A 15,740-nucleotide genomic window follows, 5' to 3' on the forward strand; every position below is an offset into this window, starting at 1 on the left:
AACTTAGATAGTTTTTAACCCTATCAGAATGTGGTAGCAGTGGTATCATATGATGCTAAGTGTTTCTGAAGTACAAACCCCTAAATTATTCACTGCGTATAAGAATTCATAAATTGCAAAAACTGCAAGGTATGCCCAACTTTAACTATTTTAAAATTGGGTGTGTTTTTTCTCTGTGGGTAGTTATAGACTTGATAGTAGGATTTTTAAAAATGTGAGAGAAAAGCATAGTACCAGTACATTTTATGTGGGACATTTAGTTCTATTATTCTTTATGCCTCAGAAAATGTCAAAACTTATCAGCCTGTAAGTGCACCATTTTAAAGCTTCTGTTTTAATGATAAATAATGACTTGAGAATGCAAATTTTGTACTCAGTGAAAGAATAGAGAGGTTTCAGCTTTCTTCTAGAAAACACTTAAAACAGTCTGAGCTGAATATTAAGTCAGTAGAGTTTTGCATAGATTGACGTCTTTGCAACTTCAAAAGATAGCAGGAGAAGATTAATTTTGTAAACAGATGATTCCACAGTAATGATTCTCTGGAGGGTTCAAAATTCTCCATGAGAAATCTCATTATTCTTTTTGTTGTTTGTTTGTTTTTTTAAGTCCTGTGTAGGTACCATTTTCTCATTAAAAAAAAATACAATGTGAAGTGATCATTAATTTTTAGTTTACAAGCGTTGACACCTTATTTTGAGTTAATCTGCTAGTTTATGTTCTTTTATTTTTATTCTCTAGTATTATTCTGCCCTTACAGGATGAATTTTTGGATGAATTTTTTGGGTGTTTCCTTTTTAAACAGGGTTAACTCTGCATGCATGAGTGTGTCTGTGTGTGCAGCTAAAATAAATCTTTGGTCAAAGGCATTAAATTAACATACCTAAAAACTAAGTAACAGCAAGGCTTACAAGTCCACTTAGATTATGAAATTAGTTCAAGAAAAATATTGTAAAGTAGGGTTAAGTGGTATACTTTTCTTTCTTTCAAGTCCAGTTACTGTTATAGAATCACAGAATGACCAAGGTGGGCAGGGACCTCTGGAAATCACCTTGTCCATCTCCTCTGCTAGAGTAGGTTGCCCATGTCCAGTCAGATTTTGAGTGTCTCCAAGGATGGAGGCACCACAACTTTTTCAGGCAACCTGTTCCAGTGTTATTGTATATTTGTCACAAAATCCCAGCAAGCAACATAGTTGCTTTACTTTGTCCAGAGAAGACCAAACAAAAGGTTACACAGATTTAAAATATATTTTAAGTCTTTTCTTCACCAGGAGAAGGAAGTGCTACTGCAGTGACCTCCCGAAGAAGCAAACATTTATCTAAGCGCTGATGTCAGGGAGAGACAGTGCTTCCACCTATTCTCTGCTTCCTTCTCAGTTATCACTGTTCACATAAAAAAAGTCAAAGTAGAAAGTATGTCTGTTAATCCCCAGGATAAATAGCCCACCAAAGCAAAGATGTCTGTTTGCATGTATGAGAGTACAGGTCAAGTGCTGCCTTTACTTTATGATTCAGTGTAAGACTCATATTGTAATATCTGTAAATATATTGTGTTGAAGTGTGGAATGTTTTCTTGCCATTTATCCCTGGAAATACTAAAATGTGTTAATGTAAATATAAATACAAATATATGACTAAAGGTAGGCAAAAGACCAGATACCCTATACTGCCTATAAAGAAAGCTGGGAGGGAGGCAGGGAGGGAAGAGAAAGAGACAGATAGACAGACAGAGAAACAAATGTGTTATTCCTGCCCAAGAAATAGCACTGTATCCATGCTGTCATTCTTTGTCTAGAAGAAAATGCAAAGATAAATCTTTTTCTTAAAACAAAAACCAAACCACCTTTGAAACACTTCCATCCACCACAAATGCATGCTCAAGTCCTATTTCTGTTAAATGATGAGCACTTGTGTTGGATTCAGCAGAGCACTTCTCTGCACTTGATACATGCCAGGATAAAAACTCTTATAAAGCATCTGCTTGTTTCGTAGACAGAATAACAAAATTAAATAGAAAGAGAACACTGAAGTAATGTGATAGGAGATCATGCCACAATAACTATTTGGTATATCACAGTTTATAAACCTAATTAATAGTAGAACTCTTCACTTTACATAGCTTTAAATAAAAAACATCAGTTTCACATAAATATCTCACTTGGATACAAAGAGTGGTAGGAAAAAAATCTTTCAAATATGGCACCTTATTAAAATAAGAACAACATAAAGTGATAGCATTCACTTTTTGCCTGGGAAAAAGAAAGATAAGTAGAACCATGAAACATTTGAAAGGTCTAAGTATTCTTTGATCAAAGAAACATAATGGGCTGGTTACAATCTAACAGTGACCATCAAGAACCTAAGGAACTAAGTATGCCATACCTCATCATACTGCTTTTAGAGTTCCTACTGTTTAAAAACTCTTTAGATATATACAGTATTCTTATTCTATGAAATTAAATTAATTATTAAACATTGTAAATAGAAAGGAAGTGGTTTTAGACACATACTTTCCTAGCTGTCCAATGAAAAACACAGGCAATAGTAAAACAGGAGTCTACAGTAATTCGCATCTTGTGTATAAAAAAAATTCTTTGTTCTTATTACAAATTAAGAAGTTATATTCACTTTAAAATCATGATGAACTGTGAGGTTTTCTGCATTTAGGACACAACTGAAAGAATATCTAAGCAGAAACAAATGTCATATCAATCACATCAGTATACTGTGCACTGGCGGTTATGATCATCCTTCAGTCATGAAGGTGTCATGGAATATTACACAGATGAATCCTTCAGGGGAACAAATCTTCATCATTTTTAAATTAAAATAAACCAACCAAACAAAAATAAACACAGTTCAAAGTGATTTCTTACAATCTAAAGCAAAACAGTTACTCCCATAAACAGAAATATATATGTTTTCTTACCCTTGCAAATATCCTCCATAAGGCAGACAGATGTCCTTCATAATAGAGGTCACACTTTGTGAGGTGAAACCCACTAAGCTGAATGTGACAACATATTAATTGGACTTGCACCCAGTCATTACCACATTGGTTAAGAGGGATAGACTGAATTAAGAGTGGTGAGAAGTTGGTTTATTATGCATAAGGGTAAGATCATGGGGGGAAATGGATACATTGAATAAAAAGAAAAACTGCCTGTCTCAAAAATGCCAGTTACTTTTTGATATTAGAAATTACTATCACCTTGAAGAGCAGAAGCTTAATTCTAAAACATAGGAAAAAGTATTTAATCATAAGAAATTATTTTACTGTGAAGATGATAAAATATTGGAATTGATTACTCAGAGAGAATTCTGGAGGATTTTCCAGCCTTGTAGATATTTAACACCTGTTGGGCATGGTCCTAAGTAACCTGATTTGGCTGATCCTGAACTAAGCAGAGGGTTGGAGTAGGTGATCCCCAGAGGTCCCTGATAACTGCAGCAGTGCTATTATCCTGTGATTGTTAGGGTAAAAAAACAGTACTTTGAATGTCTGAGAAAGATAGGATTTTCCTATCATGTGTCAGCTCATTTTTAATATAACACATTATTAATGACTGAGCCTAGGATGCTCATCAAAGTCGACACACAGCACTACTGTCACGTGCCAGCAAGGAGGTCTGGTAACCGATGTAAATATTCACCTATGTGAGACACAATAGTAGTGCTGTCCAGAGCAACAGGAATTTTGGATTAATAGGAAAAGGCAACGTGTTTAAGACCATCATCTGCTTATGCCTCCCAATGTATGACAGAGAAAATAAAATATTTGGGCCTATAACACACCCAAAAAAATTGGTACACCAGTACATAATGTGGACCAGCCTAGTACTGGGAACATTTAACATATCCCATGGTTCAGAATGTTAACCTCAAATTAATGTTTCTTTTATTTAGTTCTTTTTTTCCTATCTTTCAGTAAATCACTATTTCAAAAAGAGGTATTTTTCATTAGTGTCCAGAATGCTTTTGTCTCACCTTGCTGCAATACTTAGAGTCAGCAACAGACACCATGACAGATATTGATGAAATACAATTATCTAGAGAGAAGAAGGTTTCATATAAAATGTACAGCTTATATTTTTATGATAAACTTTCAAGTTTATCAAATGAAAATAGATCACTATGTGCTTTAACAACAGAAGACCTAGAACAACATCTACTGGAACTGTAGGTAATTATCACTGCAAACCTTACAATATGCTGCCTGCCTTTGTCATCATCACATTTCCCATTTTCCAGTAATGTATTATGTTCCAAGTGTTCTTTAAAATCACTAAAGAATCATTTAGACTCCTTCTAACTTTATATTCCTGGAGTCAGGGATTCCCTTTTCATGAAAATTGCATAGGAAGAAAAAATTGTGGACTGCAGTCAACATTTTTATAAACCAAATAGTCTGGTATATTACCTAAAGCAAAAAAATCTTCCAGTCAGAAGTTAAATTCAAAATGACCTTGTGCTTTTTTCAACAAGGCTGGCAGCTGAGGTCATTGGAATAAATTGTGATAGACAGTGCTTCTCTCTGCATAGTTAGAAGGCATGTGTACTACATGAACTACCACCAAGTAAGGAAAAAACTGCAACCAAAACAGAGCAAAGAACATTGCTCCGTTTCTTTGTAAGTAGTGGTAAATATAGTCTACAATAATTATGACTTCTAATGAAATCATTTAGGTTTTCAGCAACTTTATTTCACCATCAAGTATGTTCTACACTTTTCAAATCTACATTCATAAATAAATCCTGTTCTTCATTGGCCTCTGCTGTTAAGAACATAAGCACCTGTAATATTTCTCCAGCAGGCAGATGCCAGATGCACAGAATATTGTGTAGTGTTGTTTAAAAATATATTGTAGTGTCGTTTAAAAATATATATTGTAGTTGTGTTAAAGCTCTCTAAATTACTGAGTCAAAACCAATGAACTGCAAAAACACTGGAACTGCTAGAGTGTTTTAACTGAGATTTAAATATGTACATTGAAAGGAAACTTCTCACTACTCGCTTCTGTAAGGAAATTAACTAGTGTCAGAAGAAGGCAATTTTTTTAAAAAAAGGTATTTTTTCAATTCATTCTCTTGCAAACACATAAGAACATCTGTTAAATGATTTTAATCTGTCAATAGGACTGCATGAGTCCTCAACTTGTTTCTATAATAGCAGCTTTTCACTGGAATATTTTGATCAACAGATTCTTATTTTTTTCCTCTGCCTCTTTTGGGAGTAACTTAATATTAAGATGAAAAATATACTCAGGGTTTCAGAGCAGGTGGAAAAAATTGCAGAATTGCTTTTAATCCTGTTTTCCACTGTGTTTTAAAGTATCCTATATAAAGAATAAAACACATCTTGTCACTTCTGAAGCATTTAAAGAAGAGAGGGGCAAAAACAGAGTGCATGTAACTTACCATTAAAGTTTACTGCCCGAATATAGCTAAGTAGTTCTTTACCATCAGTTGTGCTCATCCTTGGGCATAGACCAATATATCCAGGACAGAGATCTTTATGCATGTTGTGCAGTGCATAGGCCATGGAATACACTGCATCAATGACAAACTGAACTTTTCCTTCTTGCTCATAGGCTGAATCTCTCGCAATTCTTTCTAAGCCTAAAGAAAAAAGAGAAAGAGTTTACTTCTACTTGTGTGTGCATGTGTGCATACCTGCATGAGTGCTTGCATGCAAAAATTCACATTATGACATAAATAATTACAGTTGGATTGACAGGAAAAGTCAGGATTCACCTATCTGACACAAAAATATGGCCTTCTGCTTTTGCCTCTCATCATTTTACACTGTGCTAGGTATATAAACAGTGCGCTGAGCTTTGGGCTAGAAAAGGTGACAGAACATTTCATTACAAGGAAAAGATATATAGAGATGTGTGCATTTCTACAGTCCAGTAGAAAAATTCTCTTTCCACCTTTTTGACTTTCATTCAAAGTTGTTTGATGTTATCTATAGTACACTTCTAGAGCAGCCTGCCATTCTGTTTTACATAAATTTAAGGCTATCTTGATTTTTATCCCTGTCTATTGTTTGATAAACATTATTTAAACATCTCAGGGAAAAAAACTGAATGCTTGCCAAGTGATGTGACCATCTGTCTCTATGCTGAGAAGTGCTTATTCTATGACATTTTCCTGTATTTGCTAGTGAATTATGCTTCACATTGAGAATCATGTACTGTCTGCTATTTCCTACAGGGACGTTTATCCTTCAGAGGGAATACAGAGGAAAACAATGCATTATATAATTTTTATTCTGCAGGAATTGCCTGAATTAATCATCTATGTCAAAATCTAAAGAACTTTTTACATTAATTGGTGATATTACTAAGGGGAAAACTTAAAAAATAAAAATCAGGAAAATTACATTTTAAGTGGATAACCAACATGAAATCTCACATCCTCTATAGGTATTCAGATGCTGATTTCAAAGGTTCAAAATCTTAATTGCCCTCAGAAAAAGGGATCTCCAAATCTTGATGTGAAATCTGCCCTGCTGAAATTTACTGTCAAGTTCCTCTTGCCTTAGTGAAGACAAATATGAACAGCTAGGTTATCTACCAAGTTATCAACTCATTCAGCTTGAAAAAAATCCAGTCATATTGTTTAACATTATTTAGAAATGAGGCAAAATTTTATGCTTTTTTTTAAGTTTTAACAGTTTATATATTATTTATTTTTTTATATATCTAAACACAGGATTTTATCAGTTTAAAATTTCAATTTTGTTGAATTCAAGGTTTTAAAAGTATATTGTTTATGCCTGAAAACATACTGTACACAAGATCTTTCTTTAGCCCATTTGACATGGAAAAAAAGCTAAGGAGTATACTCAGAAACCTTCTTTCTGTTTGCTGCACTTCAGTATCACCATCTCACATTACAGTGATAACATATGGACAAATCTGTAATCTGACAAGCAGTAGTGGTTTGTGCTTTAAACACCCCTGAGCGCTGGGAGCAATAGATAGCCTTGAAAAATGATGATGTGCTTTTATTTCTCCTCAGGGATTAGTTAAAAGAAATAAAATCACTGCCTCTTGAAAAGCTACCAACCACGTAGAGAAGAAGGCAAGGAGCTCATTTTTGTGATTTGTACAAGTAACTTTGCAGACAGTTTTCAAGACATGGTACCTAATGAATGGCAAAATAATAGTGCTACTCCATTATAAATAAATAAACAGGAAAAACTTTTCCTTGCACGTGCTGAAATTTACAAAATTAGTTGCAATGCATTGCCCAGACATAAAAGAGGACATGAAGGGTGGAAGACAAGTAGTTTAATTAGTTTTCAAATTTATTAACTTATTTCGTTTGGGAACTACCTTCTAACACTAAGTGATGGGTAGAGTTCATGATCTCCACTTTTATTGCTCTTTCCTTTTTCAGGACTACGGGACAACAAGTGAAGGACAGGGTTTACAGAACTGCTGGTGACACACAGCAGTCAGTAACCTGTATGTGCCTCAAAAGCTTCCACATCCTCTAAACAGGACGGTCAGGATCGGAGGAGTTTGAAGGACATCCACTTTAATTTCCAAGATAAATATAATTCCCTTCATGTATCAAATAGAAAATTGTGTATGTTGAAGGGTGGGGGGTTGGTGAAAGACAGAGAGGAATCATTTTTTGTAATAAAGTCTAAGTCATAAAACACTAAAAGTTGCAAACACTTAAGCAAGTGCATTGACTGTTACAGATTTTAAAAGGGGAAAAAACCAATATTGTTCTCCCCTATGCTATACTTCAGTTTAAACACATATAAAACATTTTTGCATAAATTTATTGCATGGCATAATATTTTACCTTCACTCTTCACAGATAATGTGACCATAAAGTAATTTATCCTATAAATTACAGAGGAAAAAAAAACAATTTTTTTGGACTGAATGTGTTTCTGTGCATACAAAGGGTGAGGAACATCACAGAATTATTACTTTTAAACCTGTCAAACCCAGAAGGTAATAGACAAGAGAAATCTCTGTGCTTTGCATAACTAAAAAAACACAAAAGATTGGATTATGTGTTCTTTCTTCTTGAGGTTTCTTTTAATTTTCTTTTTCTAGATAAATAAACTAACATTTATAAAAATGACAAGAACTCATCAACTTAAATTTCACTGCACTGCCCTAAATAAATGTTAATGTATAGCAATAAAATTATGTGAATTGTCTAACCATAAATATAGTCAGCTCCTACAGATATAATATTACTCAATTGAAAGATATTATTATGATTTTTATTCAGACTTGTATATCAAGTAATAACAGTTTCATTTATAGCTTGACTTTCAGCTCTATGAGGCATGGTTCTACACACACTGGTGATCTGAAAGAACATAATTTGTATCTCGTAAAATAAATGTTTTAATGTTTTCTTAGTGATCACTTCAATTTCTCATCCTACAGTTAAAATTGCTTAGGCTGTGTCTTTATCACAAAGAGTGAGAAGATGTTCCCAGCTCCTGAAACTGCACTTGTTGGACCTGTGGTCTGACAGTGTGTCAAGAACTGAGACAAGAATTGGTCTCACACCATCCCTTCCTATTCTGATCTCCAAACAACAGAAATCCAGGGAAATATGCCATGGTGTTTACCAGCAGGTCTTCCAATTCAGCTGTTGAGAAGTGCAAACTAGACATAAGCAAGATGTCAAGACATAGACATACATAGACGTACACAGACATTTACTAGAGAAGATCTAGGAGAGTGGTGACACTAGCCCACGAAATGTGTTAGCTGTTCCTGGATTTGAAATCTCTTTTTGGAATCCTGAAGTGAAACACAGGACTGATCCTATAAGGCTGTAGAGGTGAAAGAGTTGCTACAGCAACTCTTGCACTTCCTGAGCACGAGTGACAAGCTGGACTGTTGCTGGATATATTACCTCCATATCTTCTCATCATTTCCTCTTTTCATCCTGTAGTTCCTATGCTGCAGGGGTAATTGTGTATCCTGCTCAGCATGGTGTAACTTGGTTATGACATGGAAAGATAAGGAATATAATAGTAGGAAGGTGAGATGTGGATTAGATGGAAAAGGATGTGACTGGGTCTGTTCATCTGAAGGGGGAAGAAAGTGAAGTCGGTGACATTGTCAATTCCATAGGTATCAACTGGGAATCAAGAGATCACAAGGAACATAACCAAGATAAATCAGGGTTTTAAAACAATAATTTAAAATATATCTCCATTAAAAACTTAACAACATATATTAAGTAAATAAAGATTAATGTAAGACAGATAAGAATGGATTCATACATGGGTGATAATATCACCTGTGAGATAGAAACAACTGTCTCAAACAATCAAAATTTAAGTTGCTGATCTCTCCAACAGGACACTAATCTACTAGATGACAACTGTTGCATAATTCAACTAAACTTTAAAAAACCTGTTCTTATTGATAATCTAAAAGCACATGTAGAAATAACTTCTGTGACATATAAGTCCACGACAATAGGAAAACTTCAGAGCAAAGTTCCTAGCAATTATTCTCTTAAGAATATAAAAAATTTTAAATAAGGCAATTGGATATGCCTGGTTTGTAACTTGTGACATTGTGGAAATACGGCTGGGGGCAAAAATTAGAGGAAACTGAGAAGTTACATTCACATCCTAAAAGAATTTATAGCAGTATGGAAATTATGGGGTAATATGCAGCTGCTACTCCCTGGATGGAATGTGGTGGGCAGCTAAGGATGATGCCCCATACAACAGTAAGCACTTGCTAAGGAGTAGTGAATGGAGGGTGGAGCAGAGTGGAGACACCTCGACCAGGCTCTGTAGAAATCCCTGCAGGGAGGGGCAATCAATGTTTCTTTGCAGTTGAAAAAAATCATGCAGCTTTTTTATACCAAGGGAGATAGGAGAAGATGTCTTGCTGCTGAGCAACTGTGGTGAAACCTCTCTTCTAGGATGAGGAAGCCTAATTGTAATACACACCTGCTTCCAAAGTACAACCACCCCCAACCGGGCATATGCTCTATATTTTTTTGACTGTATCCTTAAATGCAAAGCAAGAGAACTTCATATCAATCAGTAACAAAGGTATTTATGACTAAAGTCACTCAAGCTCCATCTAAACATAAAGAAATAGTATAGAAGTAAGTCGAGAATGGGGGAACAGTGAGGGAAAACTCCATCATAACCGCTGGGATAGTGGATAGCCTGGATTTTGGATACATAGTAACACTTTTTCAGTTCATAGCTACAATGTCCATTTTTTTGCTTGCTGTTAAATTATTTATCCCCATTACGTGGCTTGCAAAACAATTTTATTTAAGCTGCACTTGGAAGTAAATGAAATCAAAGATAAATATTGTGTTGCAATTGATCTTCTGTGTGGGCCAATCCCAATCACAACTAAAACACAGTAATTTGTAAGTGGTCTCCCACTCTTCAGCTCAGGCATGATATTCCTCTATTTGTCAGAACTAGTTAGAACTTCTCATCTTTGCAGCAACAATTTTTTCCACAGAAAGGCTTTAACTGTAAGCCATTTCAGCAGACAGCAGGAAGCACCAGGAGCATATGTTGTTCCCATTGAAGTCTTCCCAATTATTCAGCTGTTTTTCTCACACATTATGGAGTGTGTTCTCGCTGAACAAATAATGCAGATCATCATCTTCTTTTACTCAAACTTAAGGCCATTATATACTTTTATGGTGGGGGATTTGAGTTTTCTGATAGCTGCATGGTAACAGTGACGCTTGCTTTGTGCATGAGTTAATTTACAGAGAGCATCACAACACCTGTGGCTCCTCTGTAATAGTACAGTGTCAGTTTGGGAAGCAATTCAGAGAGGAAGCTAAGAATTATATCAATTTTCTCAGCCATTCCAAAAAAGAGAATTGAGAATGTAGAAGCAGCAACAGTGAAATGACTGTCTACTGTTCTCCAACAACTGATGGACATGGGTTTGCAATTTAGTCAACTGGTCCTTGATGTAATTACTGGGGGGTTATGCCTCTTCACACCAACTCAAAAAAACAAACAAACAAACAAACAAAACAACAAAAAACTAACAAAAAAAAAGAAACAAAAAAACCAAACCAAAACAAAATCAAAAAACGACATGACAGCAAGACCTATTAGCAAAAGTCTGAGAAAGAAACAGTTTTTCAATCCCTAGAATAATACAGAGATTTTTTAAAAAACTTCCTATTCAGAACTGGTCTGAAACCTCACATCTTTTAAACACTTTTTAAACAGAAAATAGCAAGAACATTTCATATTGAGTGAATATGCTTCAATAATTTTCAGTTTAACACCATCATAAATGAAAAACTAACTTTTTTCTTTGCCTGATTCTGTAACCAAAGCACCTTAAAAATTCTTGCCCTGCCCACAAATATTTTTCTTTGGAAATACCACAACATTTTTCCTGATCTTCATAATAAATTGGGCATTTGTTTCAGCAAAACACTTCACAAAATTCACAATAATACATATTAAAGTGGAACTAAACCACTATCCTAATTATATTGGGGTATTTTGTTCCTATACTATATGTGACATTTACTAGAGTGTTTTGTCTCAGAAAAGCAAACTAAGGTTGCATTGCTAATAAAAGAAATTTTTTCCCATTTCTGTACTTTGAGAGAGTCCCTTACAACAATTTGAATGTTATCAGAGTGAAAAACTTTCCTTATTCTAATTAATGCCTTCACACTGCTTGATTATAGCTCATTAAAAGAGTGAATAGAGTTGGAGAACACAGGCACTCAGAGCTCTCAAACATTTAAAACCCAAGTCTGCCATATCTAGCAGTGACAATATTATGTAAAATATCATCTTACTGAGCCAAGATTTGCTAATATGTGTATGTTAAGCTAAACATTAATGACTGCATTAAAATAACAGAGACACAATAGGATATGGTTTCTGCCAACCACACTAAGAACCATACCATGCATTTAAAAGCAAAAGTGTATAAAAAAAAATACAGTGGGTTAAGAAATATTTCTTTCGGGCACATGACTAGTCAATATCAATACAATTGCCCATGTAGGAATATAATATTTAGTATGAACAAAATTAGAAGTGGATATAGGATTTTAAAAATTTTATGTTCTTATTATAAACAGATTACAGCTTTGAAACTGCAGGCAGATCACTACTAATCTTACTGTCAGAAGACCTCAAAATGGTGTTCTGGTAGAGATCTATTCACCTATATCAGTTCACTTTCCGGCTACAATATTTCTGACAACCTGAGAGTACATACCTGCAGAAAAAAAGAAAGACATTGTAGAAGTTTAAATAAAAGGTAGAGAGACTATTGCGTTGCTAAGGAAGGATTCACAGCAATTAATAAATCTGAAATCACAATAGGTTTTGTTAGATTTTTCTCCAGGTTTTACACCAGAGAGCAAACCCCACTTAACTTTTACAAAGATTTCTATATAATAATTCCATGTATTTTGCATGTTTCTTAAATATTTACATGGTCATTTAAATATCACTCAAGTCCCCTCTTGGTTCTTCTGCTTTTATTTTAGAAATCAGAGATTTGCATCTCATTTATGCTCGAGTCTTATACCATATACCATTTAGAAGTATTAGTGATCCACTATCTCTTTCACTCCCGTATATTTCTAGTTTTAGCACATATTAAAGGAAGGCAGCTGATTCCATATTATTATGTTATTACACTTTTTTAATTGTCAAATTATATATATTTTCTTTTTACCTGTAAAAATAAAAATTGAATGCACAACGTTAATTCATATATTTGTCAGATATAAGATTTTGTTTTACATATACCAGTACTTAACAACACATGAAATTCTGTTTCAAATGTAAAACCATGAGTTTTACCATTAATTAACACTCCCTAAATTCTAAAAAAATAGAGAATTTCAACCTCAAAAGTTGTCTGTTTGATTTGTGAATAAGAAATATCATTTTACAGATTTTTCACCAAATCAAAATGGTACAGGAAAAATGTTTTAATTATGTTCTAAAATGAGATATGTTTGTCATAATTAAACTATGTCAAAAGTTTTAGATGAGCATTCTGAACAAAATAACATGAGGATAAAGGAGACAACTTGCTTATTGTTTGCTAACACGGAGATCTAAGAACTGCCTTAGCAAAAATATTTTAAATGTTGTTTGAACTTTAGGTGCTTTATTTCTTACTGAGAATAATGTCAGTATTCAGGTGAGTGTTAGCATGAATAGACAACCAAATATTTTGCTGAATTTCTCAAGTTTAAAACAAATCATATCTCAAGGTAAGTATGTAGATAGAACCTACATATTCTAACAAACATTACCAATGGGAATTTCTATCTGTGGGAAAAAAATTGCTAGTGTACTGGTCCAGGCACATAGGTAGAAATAACTGATACCATTTTAAAACCCCACAGGCTGCAAGCAATTCTAATGCAGGCTTAAGTGTGTAACTCCAAAGCCTATGGCAATGGCTATCTGCAAGAGGAAAGAGTCACTACAAACAACTGAATTTATTCATTGTCTGTTAGCATTTAAACTCAGAGAACCGTCAGTGCATAAAAGCAGTATGTATAAAAATACTTTCCTCTGATTATTGACTGTCACAGCTTTTAAGTTTAAGCTTCAGACCAGAAACTCAAGGGACTTCTTTCCACAGGCCTATTGGTTTTAGATACAAACTTGATTGACATCATGCTCAAGAAAGGCCTTTCTTGCAATAGGAAAGCATTTATTGGAAGTATAAACAGACAAAGAAGTATCCAAACAAATAACTTTCTGAAGTATTTGTGGCCACTTCACCAAAAAGGAGAGGGGAAGGGAGGGGAGGGGAGGGGAGGGGAGGGCAGGGCAGGGCAGGGCAGGGCAGGGCAGGGCAGGGACAGGGAGGGGAGGGGAGAGGAGGGGAGGGAGAAGAAAGGAAAGAGTCTTTTGCTTGTCTAAAGACAAGTCTAAAGTCTTTTGCTTGAGTCTAAATCTTGAATTTAAACAGAGCTTAATAACCAAAATATCCCTTTTCTCAAGCATTAGATACTCTCACTGTGATGTTTAGCATTTTGTTGAAAAAATGTTTTCTCTTATTTAGCTTCTCTGTTCCCACATACTCCACCCACCCCCAGGTGAGTGGGGTATTAACAGAAGACCTGAAATTCCCTCAGCCACCAGCCCACTCATTCCATCCCTTCTGCTCATCCTTGGTGGCCTGTGTTATTTTCCTTGGCTTACCCAGTGCTCTTTAATCACATTTTGCTGCTGGTCTCTGCAACAATTTTGCAGTCCTCAGAAAAAGCCCATTGCTAGTATAAAAGAGTATCAAACATACTATCTACTGTTTAGTCAACTGCTATGCAGATAGAGAGAAAGATCCAGCAGAACAAAAATTGTTATATTTTCTTGCAGTGGTTACAAGGACTGACTATAGTTACAACGAAATATATCACATTTGGATTAATTCATAGGGCTACATGTTACTGCTAAGGAGACAGGTAGGTAAAAAGATTTCAAGACAGATGCAAGGAAAACCAGTGTAAAATAAAAATAAATGTAACAATTAATCTTAAAATAATTTCACTCTCAGTTACTACTGGGTTTGTATTCACAGTATCTAACTTCCAAGAAGAAATTTTTGAAGCTGGACAAGATAGAAGTACTCATGACAGAATTTTTCTGTGGAAAGGAGAGTGGGTTTTTTCAGGAAGGAGCAGTGGGAGGATTTTTTCAACTGCAGCCAAAAAGGAAGATATATGAAAGCATTCTTTTCAAAGTAAAGAGACAAGTAAAATTTAAGCATACAAGAGATCTAATAGCAACATTTTACAATATTAAAAGCTGAAGAAATGTTAACTTTTCCATTTGCCCTATCCAGCGTCTCTTGCTGTTGTGCCCCATTTTAGTGATCCTATCGCACTGCAAGAAGGGCATGATGAGGAAAAGAAATAATTAATTTCACTTAGTACAACCAGTAGGAAAAATGCTACATGGTCATAGAAAATTAAATAGTTTTATTTCAATTTTTTATTTTTCTGTACGAGAAGAGGCAACTTTTGACAGTCAGAATGGAAAAAGGGTTCAAGAGCTTTGAATTGCTATAGACTACAATTTTATCATGTGTTACTGTCAAAGTAAACCTATGTAATTCACTGGAGATGGTGAAACATCATTTTGTTCTATAAGCTATGTAGAAAACAGCTGAAATACATGATTTTCCACACGTGAAAATCTGTAATTTCCCCACTAGTCTAATTAAAGGTGTTTTTTCAGGAGCTGACAAAAATGAGAGCACCATCAAAATTAGAACTAAGCAGCTAGTTAATGGACTGCTTGATACCATGAACTGGACATGGACAATTGGCTTCTGGAAGGAGATTTCAGTCTAAAACTGGAAGACAGCCTACCCACAAACACTACTCTTTGCACAGCCTAGAAGATAGCTAGTTCTTTAATCACAAACTAATTAGAACTGATTGGCTTCATTACTAAATTAGGGACATTACAGACATTTGCTCCTTTAGCAGGTTGGCTGTACACACTCCATTGGCAGCTGTCTTACAGCTGCACATATCCCATCCTCACCAGGGCAAAACGGTGACAATCAGCAACTTGAAGAAAAGTTCCCTCACTGACAGTGTTGTCCCTTTTCAAATAGAGAGAATCAATTTGCTCTGCTTGCTCTGCCTGTGTGAATCAGGACTATTATCTACAAAGAGCTGAGGAGGTAGATGGAAGAGGCTTGTCTGGAGATGGTGTTTTGGAGGTGGGGGAAGTA

The 15,740-nt window shown here is 35.0% G+C and overlaps 1 protein-coding gene across 5 annotated transcripts in view; it reads right to left on the reverse strand.

Annotated features, from left to right (window-relative positions):
• The window catches only part of GRM8 (glutamate metabotropic receptor 8), a 335,277-nt gene that overhangs the window by 119,756 nt on the left and 199,781 nt on the right, over nucleotides 1-15,740 (reverse strand). For all 5 annotated transcript variants that reach the window (XM_017818222.1, XM_017818227.1, XM_017818225.1 and 2 more), the window contains one exon: nucleotides 5,419-5,619. In XM_017818222.1, the coding sequence (XP_017673711.1) occupies nucleotides 5,419-5,619 (201 nt within the window). The remainder of the gene's footprint in view (nucleotides 1-5,418; nucleotides 5,620-15,740) is intronic.

The sequence above is a fragment of the Lepidothrix coronata genome, unplaced genomic scaffold (assembly GCF_001604755.1).
Source record: "Lepidothrix coronata isolate B3197 unplaced genomic scaffold, Lepidothrix_coronata-1.0 Scaffold66, whole genome shotgun sequence".
Taxonomy (NCBI): Eukaryota; Metazoa; Chordata; class Aves; order Passeriformes; family Pipridae; genus Lepidothrix; species Lepidothrix coronata.